Below are 14,378 nucleotides of genomic sequence, written 5' to 3' on the forward strand. Positions count from 1 at the left end.
ATATGTATATGTCCATATATACAAATATACATCTATACATATAGAGAGATATAGTGAGATATAGATATATATATAGAGAGAGAGAGAGAGAGAGAGAGAAACTAAAGCAGAAAAAGTTGAGGACCGAGCCAAAGCAGCACAGGTGAAAGCTAGTGTGAACAGATAGAAAGTTGCAAATGGGAAACGGCGGGTGCCTGCCGGCCGGAGCGGCGAGGATGTCAAGAGCGTGCCGGCCGATGTGGCGTGTGTTGGAACCCTCGCCTGAAGATGTTAAATAGGCTCTCTGATGCCGGAGCATGCCCACAGAGAGTCCTCGGCCTTTAACAAGGCAAATTAAGGTTTCGCTTTGCCGTGCCGTGCTGTGGTGCTCTCGTCAAACACAACATTTCGCATCGTTCGATCCTCACGTCTTTTTGGATGGCCGTGTTCTCCCATGATGCCTTGCTCATGTGCGCAGCAGCGTTAGCGTTGCTGGTGGCACAGATGGCCAGCGCCAGCGACCCAGAACTCACCACCGACTTCTCGGTGCCCGCGGGAATGAACGCCAGCATGCTGGACGGCAACTTCTTCACCTTCACGGGCTTCCGTGGTGGACCCAACGCCCCAGCAGGCGCCTTCAAGCCCATCAAGGCCTTCGTGGACGCCTTCCCGGCACTAAACGGCTTGGGCATCTCCGCTGCTCTCCTGGAGTTTCAGCCAGGCTCCCAAAACACCCCCCACACCCACCCGCGAGCCACCGAGCTCTTCTACGTGGTGGACGGCAGCGTCATGGTGGGCCTCGTCGACACCACTGGTCACTTGTTCACTCAGACGCTCCAGAAGGGCGACCTTTTCGTGTTCCCCAAGGGGCTCGTGCACTTCCAAGTGAACCCCAGCTCCTACAACAAGGCCTTCGCCTTGGCCTCCTTCAGCAGCTCCAACCCTGGCACGGTCTCTCTCCCTGCCACCCTCTTCGGCTCCGGAATTCCCTCCGCTGTCCTCTCCCAGGCCTTCCAGGTCTCTACCGACACCATCGCCCAGCTCCAGGCCCCCTTCGCCATCATTTTCTGAACTACAGACTAGCCTCTCCGCAGCGGTAAAGGCTGTGGATAAAGAAGCGTTGGCTATGCAAGATTACAAATGCAACAAATAAATGCCCGTGCAGAAGTACCGAAATGTGTATTATTTTTTAATAATAAAGAGCCTTACCAAAGAATTAAAATGCACTTTGTCATGACAAGAAAGAGCCTTACAAAAGAACACTTTTATAATTTATAATAAAGTTACACCTAGTTGATTGATCCTTCTTAAACGTGTTTTCAATTGATTCAATCCTTGATCTTAATGTCCTTATGCAAAGTATTCTCTGGATAGGTCCTTATCCACTAGGTCTTATTCATAGGCCCTATCCATAAGGAATATTATTCTAGCCTATGTAAAGGCCACCATGTGCATTAGGGCTATTACATACATGCTCTCATCCATAAGGGCTATTGCATAAGGGCCTATACAATAACCCTATGTAGTAGACCGATTCATTAGGGTCGAAGGAACCTATGCATAAGCCTCATGCATAGGTTCTTACACATGAGGTCTTATGCATATGCCATATGCATTAGGGCTACTCCATTAAGAGCAGCACCCTCACATTAGGCTTCTTGCATAAGGACTTATGCATAAGAGGCCTAAGCACAAAAGAACCTTAGCCTTGTGCATAAGTATTTATGCCTCATACGTAAGGACCTATGCATGAGGCTGATGCATTAGGACCTATACATAGTGAAGGCCCTAGGGCTTATGCACTTAACCTACGTGTGTAATGGTAAGATGATAAAATTTGAAAAAAAACCTCAATGCACTCACACGAGCCATGCAGCAAAAGTGATAAGTGAAAAGGCTGAGTCTAAGCTTAGGTTGATGTAGACACAAAAAATTTGCAAGAAACAAGGTTGAGCTGCAAAATAAAGTAGAGGGTGGTCCTAATCCACCTTCCACCACAAGTACCATAATGATCAACTCCTACAGGCATCTATGAGGTAAACTACGCTTGTGCTAAAAATCTAAATTCAATGGCCTTTATTAGCTTTGGGCCAGATGATAATTAAAGGCATCAATCAAATCCTCCAGGATCTCTTTTGATTCCAAGAGATTATTCTCAAGAAGATCGAACGGTCAGAGAACCCGAGCCGTTGATCTCTCCTGCACGAGGTGTGTCACATAGTCCCTGAGGCCCAGGTGGAGGACAATTCATCCAATTCACACGTGTGGTGGTTTTCAGATAGCAGAGGCAGATATGGAGGGTCAAAAGGAAGGTTGGTGAGACCTACAACCAGAATGGCGAGTGTAATGGTTAGAGAAGCCGTGTTATGAACGATGGTACGCAAAGGCTTCGTTTGAATTTCGGGTAAACTCTGCTTTCTTTCCTGTTCCGTGGTGGTGGAACATTAGGTACAAAATCCCAACTGCTACTATAATTTTCCTGCCTTCTCACTTGCCTACAACAAAGGCTACAAAGAGTTCAGAGCTACCAAATGGATTGACAAAGATTTTGTCTTCGATCTCAACAAAGGACCGGATCTACGACACATGGCTTTCTACTCTTACCATATCGACGGCGCTCACAGTCACTACATCCACGATTTTGAAGATATGGTTCAAACCAAGTTCTGGACCACGTCGGCAGTTTTCTACTTCCATATCTTTGCATATCGCCGTCAGCGGTTTGATGAACTTAAACAAACTTTTGTTCGAGTCAGTGGCATTAGTTAATAAAAGACCTTAGGTAAACCTAAGGTTTGGGTGACAAATACACAACCTTACAATATAAACAACGAAGGGTTAGCTGAGCAAGAGTGACGGGATGATACTGCCAAGCGCGGTTCACGCGCGGTTATAGCCGGGTCAGTAGTCGGGTGAATAGCTGGGCACATTGATGAGGTTTCTGACTACATAGACAGACGGATAGGACCATGAGCACGATTGGCACAAATCTTGATAAAACGGGGAGGGGGTGTGCGCGTGCTGGAGAAGCTAGGGGATCACAGAGGCACGTTGCGAGGTAGCAGGCTGTGCAAAAGAAGAGGGGGGGAGAGGAAGAGTAGGCCACCTGAACCGCGGATCGATGCACTCCAAATTCTACACGGATTTATGCCAGGTTTAGAGCCTGAGTACAAGAGCTATCTGCAACCAAAGAACCTAAAGATGTGACGAAGTGATCAAGTATGCTCAGATATATGATGATTTATCTCGTAGATCATAATCACTTTTCAGATAGCAGTCTAAGAGGGTGGAACATCAAAATTTAAAAGAAAATGTTTTCGATGTGACAAGGGACAAGTGGGACAAGGGGGTCAAGAAGCACAAGGGGCCATTAGGCTAAGAGACATAAAAAAAATCTCATAGAGAAAGGAAACCCACACACATGTAAAAATAAGAGCACTATGAGAAAGAAAAGAAGGAAAATCTATGCTTTCACTGCTACGAACCTGGACATTGTAAGCAACTTGTCCTAAGCTAGGTGCTAAATAAAGTTCCAATGATGTGAAGAAGGATGCTTGGCCTTCTAAACAGGTACACACGATGCAAGTGTTACCTCTTTAGACCCGAGAGTTTAGGGAGGTGATAGTCTGTCATACTGATAGCACCCATGCTTTCATGGTTAAGCAGGCGATGTGGCCAGCCATCATTTGGGCCACATGATTTGGTTGAAATGCACGGTTCAATTAATGGCCATAGAGTTATCATAATGATCAACGATGTTTTGAGCTGAACACATGCCTTATCACTTGGGGGTTGATTGGTGATCATTTTGGGTTCTTTTCTTTGTGGCATTTGAATGTTCCACCAACTAGTTGAGGACGTCATTGTTGTCATTGATAAGCAATTTGAGATTTAAGGTTACTTATTGCTTCCACAGATGGAGAAAGCAACATCCAATCCATACGAGGGAAGAGGCTCGTAGCTTTTTGTGCTTCAGATCATGTAGATTCTTTAGGATTGGATCCTCCTTTTTGCATAATGGTATCGTCATCTTTGTGTTGTGGACCATCAAGGTGACTGTATTCTTGGGGTGAAGCACAGTTGTGCTTGGGAAACAATGAACCATTCACACCTTAGAATCAAATCTTCTTTCAACACATATTCAGGCACACAACAATTGTGTGTTCAAAGTACCATGGCAAATGGATGCTTATGAGTATCATCATAAACTAGAAAAAAGTTGCTTGTGCTTTTTTTTAGTGCCCATTGCATGTTCTATTGTGCTAATTTATAGCTCCAAACTAGGCTTAAATTGTTTGGGCTCATTTACAAACACATATGGTATCTTGTCACGCAAAATAATGTGTCTTGCAACTTTCCATCCTTGGACATGCACATATCACTCCATTAAATTGACACTTAGCCCTTTCATTTCAAAATTACATAACCATCTAAAAAACCATGGCATAAAGGACAAAAAAGACTTGAAATTTCCAAGAAATCTTTCCCCAAAAAAATAGAGTACACAAAATATGGCCTTATTGTGATCTACATATAATACCTCAAAATGGGGCAAAGGATAGCCATCCATCCACTATTGGCCAAGCTAGTTGTGGCACAACTGCAAGCCTATGCTTCAAGTGGTCCTTGGTCAACTTTTTCCATGGAGGAATACCAACACCAATCTCCAACTCATGGCTTGTAGAGAAATCAAAAACGTTGTTGGTGGGCAAAGCATACAAATGGTGTGGATGAGTCTGGCCGATAGTGCTAGACCGCCTCGCACTTGGGTCAAGTATTGAGAGTGCATTCTGCAAGGAATTTCTACCTGTGAGATGAGAATGAGCTTCATAGATTGTGGCTTGTGGGAAGAAACTTGGTGTACTGTGGATGCAATTAGCTTCCATGAAACTTATGCTTGTAGAGATGGGAGCACATAAATGAAGGAGAACATGAGATTTATGCTTGAGAAAGAGGAGACGAAAGGATTCTTTATATATACATATATATATGTATCTACACACACACACACACACACACACACACACACACACACACACACATACATATATATGTATATGTGTATATATATATATATATATATATATATATGCCTACCTCACCCCCCCTAGCCGTGCAGTCACACCCCCCTGATTCCCTAGAGCCATCCCATCACACACCCCTCGTCCCCCGGATCCGTGCCCTCACACCCTCGCCCCTCGTCCCCCGGATCCGTGCCCTCACACCCTCGCCCCTCGTGTTGTGCCCTCACACCTCTTGGTCCCGTCGGGGCCGTGCTCTCACACCCCCCTGTTTGTTGCAAAGCCTGCCGCCGCCGCCGTCACAACCCCCTAGCCCCTCGGAGCCGTCCCTGTCGTGCCCTTGCGCCCCCACCCCGTCCCCTCACACCCACCCCACCCCCCGTGCCCTCACACCCCCCGACCCCCCCCAAAGCCATGTCGTCACACCCCCCCTCGTGTTGTGTCGTCGCACGCCCGGTCCCCTGGAGCTGTGCCCTCACACCCTCGGCCCCCTCGTGCCATGCCCTCACCCCCCCTTCTCGACCCCTCGGAGCCGTGTCGTGCCCTCATACCCCCCCGCCCCCTTGGAGCCATGTCGTGTCCTCACCCCCAGCCATGCCCTCACACCCCCCGGCCGATATTCAATATCCATTTTGCTACTATTTTGATGTTCGTCATTTATTTTATTACAAAAAGGTGTTGTATAAATATTGTGTTTCAATAAATGTTTACTTTTTTAATTTGTAGCTAAAAGGTTGAATAGCGTCCTAGGCATGTTGTTACAATTTTGAAACTTTTTTTCATTTATTTTGTCTCGCCCGATAGGGCACACTAGCAAGGGGGTGCGGGGGATGACACGTCCCCTAGGGGGGCTTCCGGTCGCCCCTTGCCCCGAAGGGTCGTTTACGATATGGCCTATATGCTTTTTGAACTTTGGGCCATGTTTATACAAAACCCCGTTAACTGTTTACTTTTGGTACCCTCTTGTTATCCTTGCTGGATTATGCAGTTGGCTGCTTCAGTACCCATAGGGTCTTTACACCATCACATAATAGCCCTGTGCTTTCAAAGCTATCAATGCCCGAGACTCAACTGGCACAATCCCTGCTCCAATGATTAGTAGCATGGCAACCCCTTAGGTGAAGGCAGCTATGTTTGTGTATGGGACAAGTGTTATTATAGACATTGATATATGGCACAAGTGCATTGGACACATGAACATACAACGTAAGAAATCTATGCAAGCCCAACTATATTGTTGCAGGTTTTTCGAAGTTCAAAGTGGATGGTATGCATAAAATCTGTTATGCATGCCAACTTGGTAAGCAGGCAGCAGGCCAAACATGCTTTTCCGCATGATAAGCATGTAAGTGGAAGGGCATTGGATTCACTTCACCACATCTCCAAGCTATCCCTTGTATCTGCCGCCGCCGTCGTGGCCTTAAGTCACTTGGGCTAAGGGTTTGAAATCCTTATCAAAAGCAAAGCAAAAGCACAAATATACTATAAAAAGGTCCAAGGCCTACTAAGTTCTAGCCACTACATAAGTCTTTGAGACTTCCCCATTTGGCTTGAAGCACAAGGGTAAGGCCATTTTTATAGATCACAAGCACCATCATTGCAAAATATATAGTCACTTAGCACAAGTGGGAATGATTATGGGATTTGAGAATTTGGCATGGTAGAGGTCATGAAACTTCTTCATCCAGAGCCGTGTCTCTGTAGTAGGTGGGAGTCCTTCAAAGTACGGAAAGTTACAAAATGGCCCCCCTTCCTTGAGCTATAAGAACTTTTTCCATGACTAGCAATGCTTGGTTGGCATGAAAAAGAGGGGGCCAGTGCTGAGGAGGGAGATGATGATGGTGGTGGTGGTCATTATGGTGCTGGTGGACTAGGTGGTGGTGAAGGGTCATTTTAGTAGGAGGCTTGGAGGATGCAGGATAGATATGTGCCACCACATGCTAGAGTTACAGGTGTACAGAGTGACCCGTAAGCATTGCGGAGATCCTAGAGAGTTAGATGACAGATTGACATATCGAGATTTGATGCTGGCTAAGGCATACGTTTTTAGCAAAAAGCTGGCACAAGCGTAATTTACCATCGACCCTCAATTGAACCAACATTGCAGAGAGCTACCAGCGCAGACTCTGCACCTGAGCAGGCACAAGCACAGACATTTGATGCTTGCTAGTGCAAACGTTTTATCACTTCAGCAACTTGAGCAAGCACAATTGCATAGTCACGACCCAACATTACAGACTGTGAGACGAACGGGAGAGAAGGTTTAGGGGCCGAGGAGCGCAAACGACACGAATGCGACTATCAGATGAACGAGAAGGAAGCTCGGTGCTAAGAATTCAATCTCTTCAGTTAATCGCTTCAACTAGCGCTAATCACTAAAAGTTAGCTTTAAAAGCTTTCCATATTAGCTAAAGTTAATCCTAAGATATCAGCTCAGCTTTAAAATTTGCTAAACATGGCAAATAGCATATAAATGAAATCTACTATACATGCTACCTTGTATATATGGCTTAAACCAATGTAATTACTTAGCTCTATAAATAACCCTAGAGATGGTGTTGAGAGCTTATTTGACAAACCATTGTTTGCAAGTAGAGTAGGCCTCACTTTGCATCAAGGCTACAAGGGATCTCTCTTTACATGCTATGATCTTTGCTTGCATCTTAGAAGCCTCTATGCTGCATAAACATCAAAGCTTCTCTTGCCAAGATGAGAAGTAGCAAAAGCAGTATTTGCAATAGTGGGACGCACTACTAAAGAAGGGAGAATCTCCTTTTCTTTATATTGTAAGATAATCATAGATTTAGATGTGGTTATTTCTATGTGAACCTAATTCTTAGGTTCTTATGAGATAGCTCTAAGGAGACAAATGCTCTTAATTATCACCTGGAGTGCTCTTAAACTTAGCTTCAATTAGCTTTAAATATCTTTGTGCCCGTCTTAATCACTTCTACTCTTTCAATCATTAGGCTTCAATTCTCTTAGAGTGCAATATGGTGGATGTGATTCTGTATGAAGATGTCAAGCTTGACGACACGGTAGATTAACTAGGCGATGTTTAGCCAATGATGATTGTCATGCAGAAAACATTTGCAAGAGGACAGAAATGACGGACCAGCTTAATGAGGTACATCACATTGTGCACATCATTCCATTTCGGAAAGTGGGTCGCTCCTCCCCGGGTTTGCTCGTGCATAGTGCTTCAAGATCATCGAGGTACGAGAAGCAAACTCAAGCTCGCTTCACAAATGTGGAATATAAGTTCAAGAGAAACAAGAAGAAATTTGAAAGAGAGCAAAAGAAAGTGAAATGCAAGGAGTTGGATGCTATGATGGATGTCGAAAAGCAAGTAAAGAGGCCTCGTGATGTGTTTCTTGAAAGGGAGCTAATGAGAGCTTTGGATGCATATATGGACACGAAAGAAGAGCGTATGCAAGACATTCAATGAAGGATTGATGAAGGCTACGATGCACATATAAGTGAAACTCTGCAAACTTCATTTTATCTTATCTCTATCATGTCTGAGTTACTCTTTTTCCCCATAGTGTGCTCTTTTTTTAGAAGCGTTGTACCATAGAGAGGGAGCAATCACAAGAAGTCAAAGTGATGGAAGATAGTAAAGATAATGTTGATAATCAATCCCACACTCCGGTATGTAAATGTTATAGCCTTCTTCTCAAACATAATCTTTCTTGGTAATGAAATTCTTCAAATAGTTGACCTCTCTAATGTTGTAGAAAAATCGTTGTACAAGAGATGAACATGGTCCTTTCCTAGCACCCACCAAGAAAAAAAACAAAGAAGATATGCTGAGGAAATTGCCATCGAAACCTCTAGAATCAGGAAAGGAAGAGGCAACTCTCTCAACTCAAATGCACAAAATAACTAAGGTTTGGTGTTATAAGATTTGGTATTCGTTTATTTTTTAAACCTTTAATGAGACTTATATCTTTTTTGATATTGGATGTATCTTACTGGCATCTTTGTTCTTTTTATCTTTAGATACGATGGGCTATTGGCTCTCAGCCTCAAGTGACTATTACTGACTCTCCTTCCTTGAGTGTTACCATACCACTCACATTGATAATCTCCAATGGTGAGATTCACTTCAAATCTTCTAAAAACATTGAAAATGATGTTGGGATCATACGAGAAAGGTAAGTGTTAGTAACTTAGTTTCTATCTCATCTAATTTTAAGCTATTGCTACTTGTGATTGTTTACACTGTAATGATATCTCAACTTCTCTCTTGTTAGTAACTTAGTTTCTATCTCATCTAATTTTAAGCTATTGCTACTTGTGATTGTTTACACTGTAATGATATCTCAACTTCTCTCTTATTGTAGATTTGAAAGTGGATTATCTATACACTTTAGATCTCAAGGATCGGATTTGGTTTAAGGGTTGATGTGATTGTGCTTGATGTAATCATGAATGAAAAGGCCTCAACAAGGACCATGAATTTATTCATGCTGTGAGTTTATTTTCACATCCTTCTATGTGCTTAATAGATTAGGGATGGTCTTTAGACTCTACATAACCATTGGTTGATTTGGGCCCAAGTAGGTGGCTTGAAAACACATTGCCGAAAGAGGTGCTTGATAGAGTCTAGTTCCTTGATAGTTTATGGTATGATTATTTGACGCCACGTCTCCACGAGGATAGCATTGGAGTCAAAAACTTTTTTGGCGGTATAGATATGTCTACAAAATTATTTCTCTTCTTACAAATAGTTGATCAGTATGGTTATATGATTTTTATTTCTACTATGAGTATTTTATGATTTGGTTATTTCTTATACATGGTTTGGTTTTCTTTTGAAGGGACCAATGGGTTCTTTTTATGATGTACAATAACCACATGAAAAAATTTGTACGTTTATCATGGAAAGATCATGGTGTTATGTACTTCAATTCATTGCCTAGATCCAACCCTCAGCATCACCTTCCTATTGTAAACCGGTTAAACAAGTACTTGTGCTTGAGACTTTGCCTAGATCCAACCCTCAACATCACCTTCCTATTGTAAACCGGTTAAACAAGTACTTGTGCTTGAGACTTTGTATATGCACAGGTGAAAGCTAGTGAACATATAGCAAGTTGCAAATGGGAAACTACTCCGGCCGGAGCGGCCGGAGTAGTCCTCTCTATAAAGGTTTTGATGCTTGTGTAAAAGATGATGGCTCTTCAAGTAGGTTTTTGTAAAACCTCGTGGATCAAACCATAGAGTCACATTGCATTTCCAAGTGGCCATGTGAAATGCATCTTGGTTCCATGACCTTGCGTTACTATACAGAGCATTGCTTAATGATGATGATGATGTGGTTGTGTTGGTATGTGGCTCATTTGTCTCTTTTATGACCTTGATTCAATCTACTTTGATCATCTATATCACAGCACATTCGACCTTGATCTCTCATCATTACTTTGAACCATCACAACACATCTCACATATATTCTATACAAGTCCCATACACCCTTTGCTCCACATCCAAACCCTAGTCGTGAGTGCAAAGTCATGCAGCTTCACCTCTCGCAAAAAAGAAGACCATATGAATCTCTCCATGTGAAGTACAAGTCCACCCAAGCTAGCTTCCCATACACCCAAGCTAGCTTCCCATGCTGCAAAAGCAAAGAATACCATACTCTTGATTATCTTGAATCCCATGGGATAAAAGTTTTATACTAATTTCTTAAATCTCAAGAGTATAGGATCATGGTAATGTAAAAATAGTGTCGCAAAGTAACTCACGTGTATGATTGTGTGTTTGATGTATGTGTGGTGTTTAAGTGACTAGAAGATTGTGGTGGGTATATATATGTATGTATATATATATATATATATATATATATATACATACATACATACATATGTATATATATACATTATCATAAATACACGCACACATATGTATCTATATATATATATATATATATATGTTTATATGTGTGTACTTATGTACGTACATACATACATACATACATACATACATATATATATATATATACATATATATATATATATATATATATACATATATATATATGTATATGTCCATATATACATATATACATCTATACATATAGAGAGATATAGTGAGATATAGATATATATATATATAGAGAGAGAGAGAGAGAGAGAAACTAAAGCAGAAAAAGTTGAGGACCGAGCCAAAGCAGCACAGGTGAAAGCTAGTGTGAACAGATAGAAAGTTGCAAATGGGAAACGGCGGGTGCCTGCCGGCCGGAGCGGCGAGGATGTCAAGAGCGTGCCGGCCGATGTGGCGTGTGTTGGAACCCTCGCCTGAAGATGTTAAATAGGCTCTCTGATGCCGGAGCATGCCCACAGAGAGTCCTCGGCCTTTAACAAGGCAAATTAAGGTTTCGCTTTGCCGTGCCGTGCTGTGGTGCTCTCGTCAAACACAACATTTCGCATCGTTCGATCCTCACGTCTTTTTGGATGGCCGTGTTCTCCCATGATGCCTTGCTCATGTGCGCAGCAGCGTTAGCGTTGCTGGTGGCACAGATGGCCAGCGCCAGCGACCCAGAACTCACCACCGACTTCTCGGTGCCCGCGGGAATGAACGCCAGCATGCTGGACGGCAACTTCTTCACCTTCACGGGCTTCCGTGGTGGACCCAACGCCCCAGCAGGCGCCTTCAAGCCCATCAAGGCCTTCGTGGACGCCTTCCCGGCACTAAACGGCTTGGGCATCTCCGCTGCTCTCCTGGAGTTTCAGCCAGGCTCCCAAAACACCCCCCACACCCACCCGCGAGCCACCGAGCTCTTCTACGTGGTGGACGGCAGCGTCATGGTGGGCCTCGTCGACACCACTGGTCACTTGTTCACTCAGACGCTCCAGAAGGGCGACCTTTTCGTGTTCCCCAAGGGGCTCGTGCACTTCCAAGTGAACCCCAGCTCCTACAACAAGGCCTTCGCCTTGGCCTCCTTCAGCAGCTCCAACCCTGGCACGGTCTCTCTCCCTGCCACCCTCTTCGGCTCCGGAATTCCCTCCGCTGTCCTCTCCCAGGCCTTCCAGGTCTCTACCGACACCATCGCCCAGCTCCAGGCCCCCTTCGCCATCATTTTCTGAACTACAGACTAGCCTCTCCGCAGCGGTAAAGGCTGTGGATAAAGAAGCGTTGGCTATGCAAGATTACAAATGCAACAAATAAATGCCCGTGCAGAAGTACCGAAATGTGTATTATTTTTTAATAATAAAGAGCCTTACCAAAGAATTAAAATGCACTTTGTCATGACAAGAAAGAGCCTTACAAAAGAACACTTTTATAATTTATAATAAAGTTACACCTAGTTGATTGATCCTTCTTAAACGTGTTTTCAATTGATTCAATCCTTGATCTTAATGTCCTTATGCAAAGTATTCTCTGGATAGGTCCTTATCCACTAGGTCTTATTCATAGGCCCTATCCATAAGGAATATTATTCTAGCCTATGTAAAGGCCACCATGTGCATTAGGGCTATTACATACATGCTCTCATCCATAAGGGCTATTGCATAAGGGCCTATACAATAACCCTATGTAGTAGACCGATTCATTAGGGTCGAAGGAACCTATGCATAAGCCTCATGCATAGGTTCTTACACATGAGGTCTTATGCATATGCCATATGCATTAGGGCTACTCCATTAAGAGCAGCACCCTCACATTAGGCTTCTTGCATAAGGACTTATGCATAAGAGGCCTAAGCACAAAAGAACCTTAGCCTTGTGCATAAGTATTTATGCCTCATACGTAAGGACCTATGCATGAGGCTGATGCATTAGGACCTATACATAGTGAAGGCCCTAGGGCTTATGCACTTAACCTACGTGTGTAATGGTAAGATGATAAAATTTGAAAAAAAACCTCAATGCACTCACACGAGCCATGCAGCAAAAGTGATAAGTGAAAAGGCTGAGTCTAAGCTTAGGTTGATGTAGACACAAAAAATTTGCAAGAAACAAGGTTGAGCTGCAAAATAAAGTAGAGGGTGGTTGTAATCCACCTTCCACCACAAGTACCATAATGATCAACTCCTAGAGGACACTTCCCAATGACAAGGACACCACCCCAATATGCCCCAACATCCTCCAAGCCTCCTACTAAAATGACCCTTCACCACCACCTAGTCCACCAGCACCATAATGACAAGGACAACACCCCAATATCCCCCAACATCCTCCAAGCCTCCTACTAAAATGACCCTTCACCACCACCTAGTCCACCAGCACCATAATGACCACCACCACCATCATCATCTCCCTCCTCAGCACTGGCCCCCTCTTTTTCATGCCAACCAAGCATTGCTAGTCATGGAAAAAGTTCTTATAGCTCAAGGAAGGGGGGCCATTTTGTAACTTTCCGTACTTTGAAGGACTCCCACCTACTACAGAGATACGGCTCTGGATGAAGAAGTTTCATGACCTCTACCATGCCAAATTCTCAAATCCCATAATCATTCCCACTTGTGCTAAGTGACTATATATTTTGCAATGATGGTGCTTGTGATCTATAAAAATGGCCTTACCCTTATGCTTCAAGTCAAATGGGGAAGTCTCAAAGACTTATGTAGTGGCTAGAACTTAGTACGCCTTGGACCTTTCTATAGTATATTTGTGCTTTTGCTTTGCTTTTGATAAGGATTTCAAACCCTTAGCCCGAGTGACTTAAGGCCACGACGGCAGATACAAGGGATAGCTTGGAGATGTGGTGAAGTGAATCCAATGCCCTTCCACTTACATGCTTATCATGCGGAAAAGCATGTTTGGCCTGCTTACCAAGTTGGCATGCATAACAGATTTTATGCATACCATCCACTTTGAACTTCGAAAAACCTGCAACAATATAGTTGGGCTTGCATAGATTTCTTACGTTGTATGTTCATGTGTCCAATGCACTTGTGCCATATATCAATGTCTACAATAACACTTGTCCCATACACAAACATAGCTGCCTTCACCTAAGGGGTTGCCATGCTACTAATCATTGGAGCAGGGATTGTGCCAGTTGAGTCTCGGGCATTGATAGCTTTGAAAGCACAGGGATGGTGTAAAGACCCTATGGGCACTGAACCAGCCAACTGCATAATCTAGCAAGGATAACAAGAGGGTACCAAAAGCAAACAGTTAACGGGGTTTTGTATAAACATGGCCCAAAGTTCAAAAAGCATATAGGCCATACCGTAAATGACCCTTCGGGGCAAGGGAGGACCAAAAGCCCCCCTAGGGGACGTGTCATCCCCCGCACCCCCTTGCTAGTGTGCCCTATCGGGCGAGACAAAATAAATGTAAAAAAGTATCGAAATTGTAACAACATGCCTAGGACGCTATTCAACCTTTTAGCTACAAATTAAAAAAGTAAACATTTATTGAAAC

The 14,378-nt window shown here is 43.6% G+C and overlaps 2 protein-coding genes across 2 annotated transcripts; both read left to right on the top strand.

The window, feature by feature from the left end:
• The first annotated feature begins 296 nt into the window (after positions 1-296).
• Positions 297-1,205, top strand: LOC147640120 (putative germin-like protein 9-2). Its single transcript, XM_086823131.1, has one exon. It carries the CDS (start codon positions 418-420, stop codon positions 1,048-1,050), a length of 633 nt encoding a protein of 210 aa, XP_086679257.1. The 5' UTR covers positions 297-417; the 3' UTR covers positions 1,051-1,205.
• Positions 1,206-11,338: 10,133 nt separating this feature from the next.
• LOC147640121 (putative germin-like protein 9-2) lies at positions 11,339-12,247 on the top strand. The gene has a single exon (XM_086823142.1). It carries the CDS (start codon positions 11,460-11,462, stop codon positions 12,090-12,092), a length of 633 nt encoding a protein of 210 aa, XP_086679268.1. The 5' UTR covers positions 11,339-11,459; the 3' UTR covers positions 12,093-12,247.
• The last annotated feature ends 2,131 nt before the right edge of the window (positions 12,248-14,378 follow it).

The sequence above is a fragment of the Cibotium barometz genome, chromosome 3 (assembly GCF_041138505.1).
Source record: "Cibotium barometz isolate CiBa-2024 chromosome 3, ASM4113850v1, whole genome shotgun sequence".
Classification (NCBI taxonomy): domain Eukaryota; kingdom Viridiplantae; phylum Streptophyta; class Polypodiopsida; order Cyatheales; family Cibotiaceae; genus Cibotium; species Cibotium barometz.

What these genes read in the sequence shown, in the direction of transcription:
- LOC147640120 (XM_086823131.1), top strand. Translation starts at nt 418, where the DNA reads ATGGCCGTGTTCTCCCATGATGCCTTGCTCATGTGCGCAGCAGCGTTA.
- LOC147640121 (XM_086823142.1), top strand. Translation starts at nt 11,460, where the DNA reads ATGGCCGTGTTCTCCCATGATGCCTTGCTCATGTGCGCAGCAGCGTTA.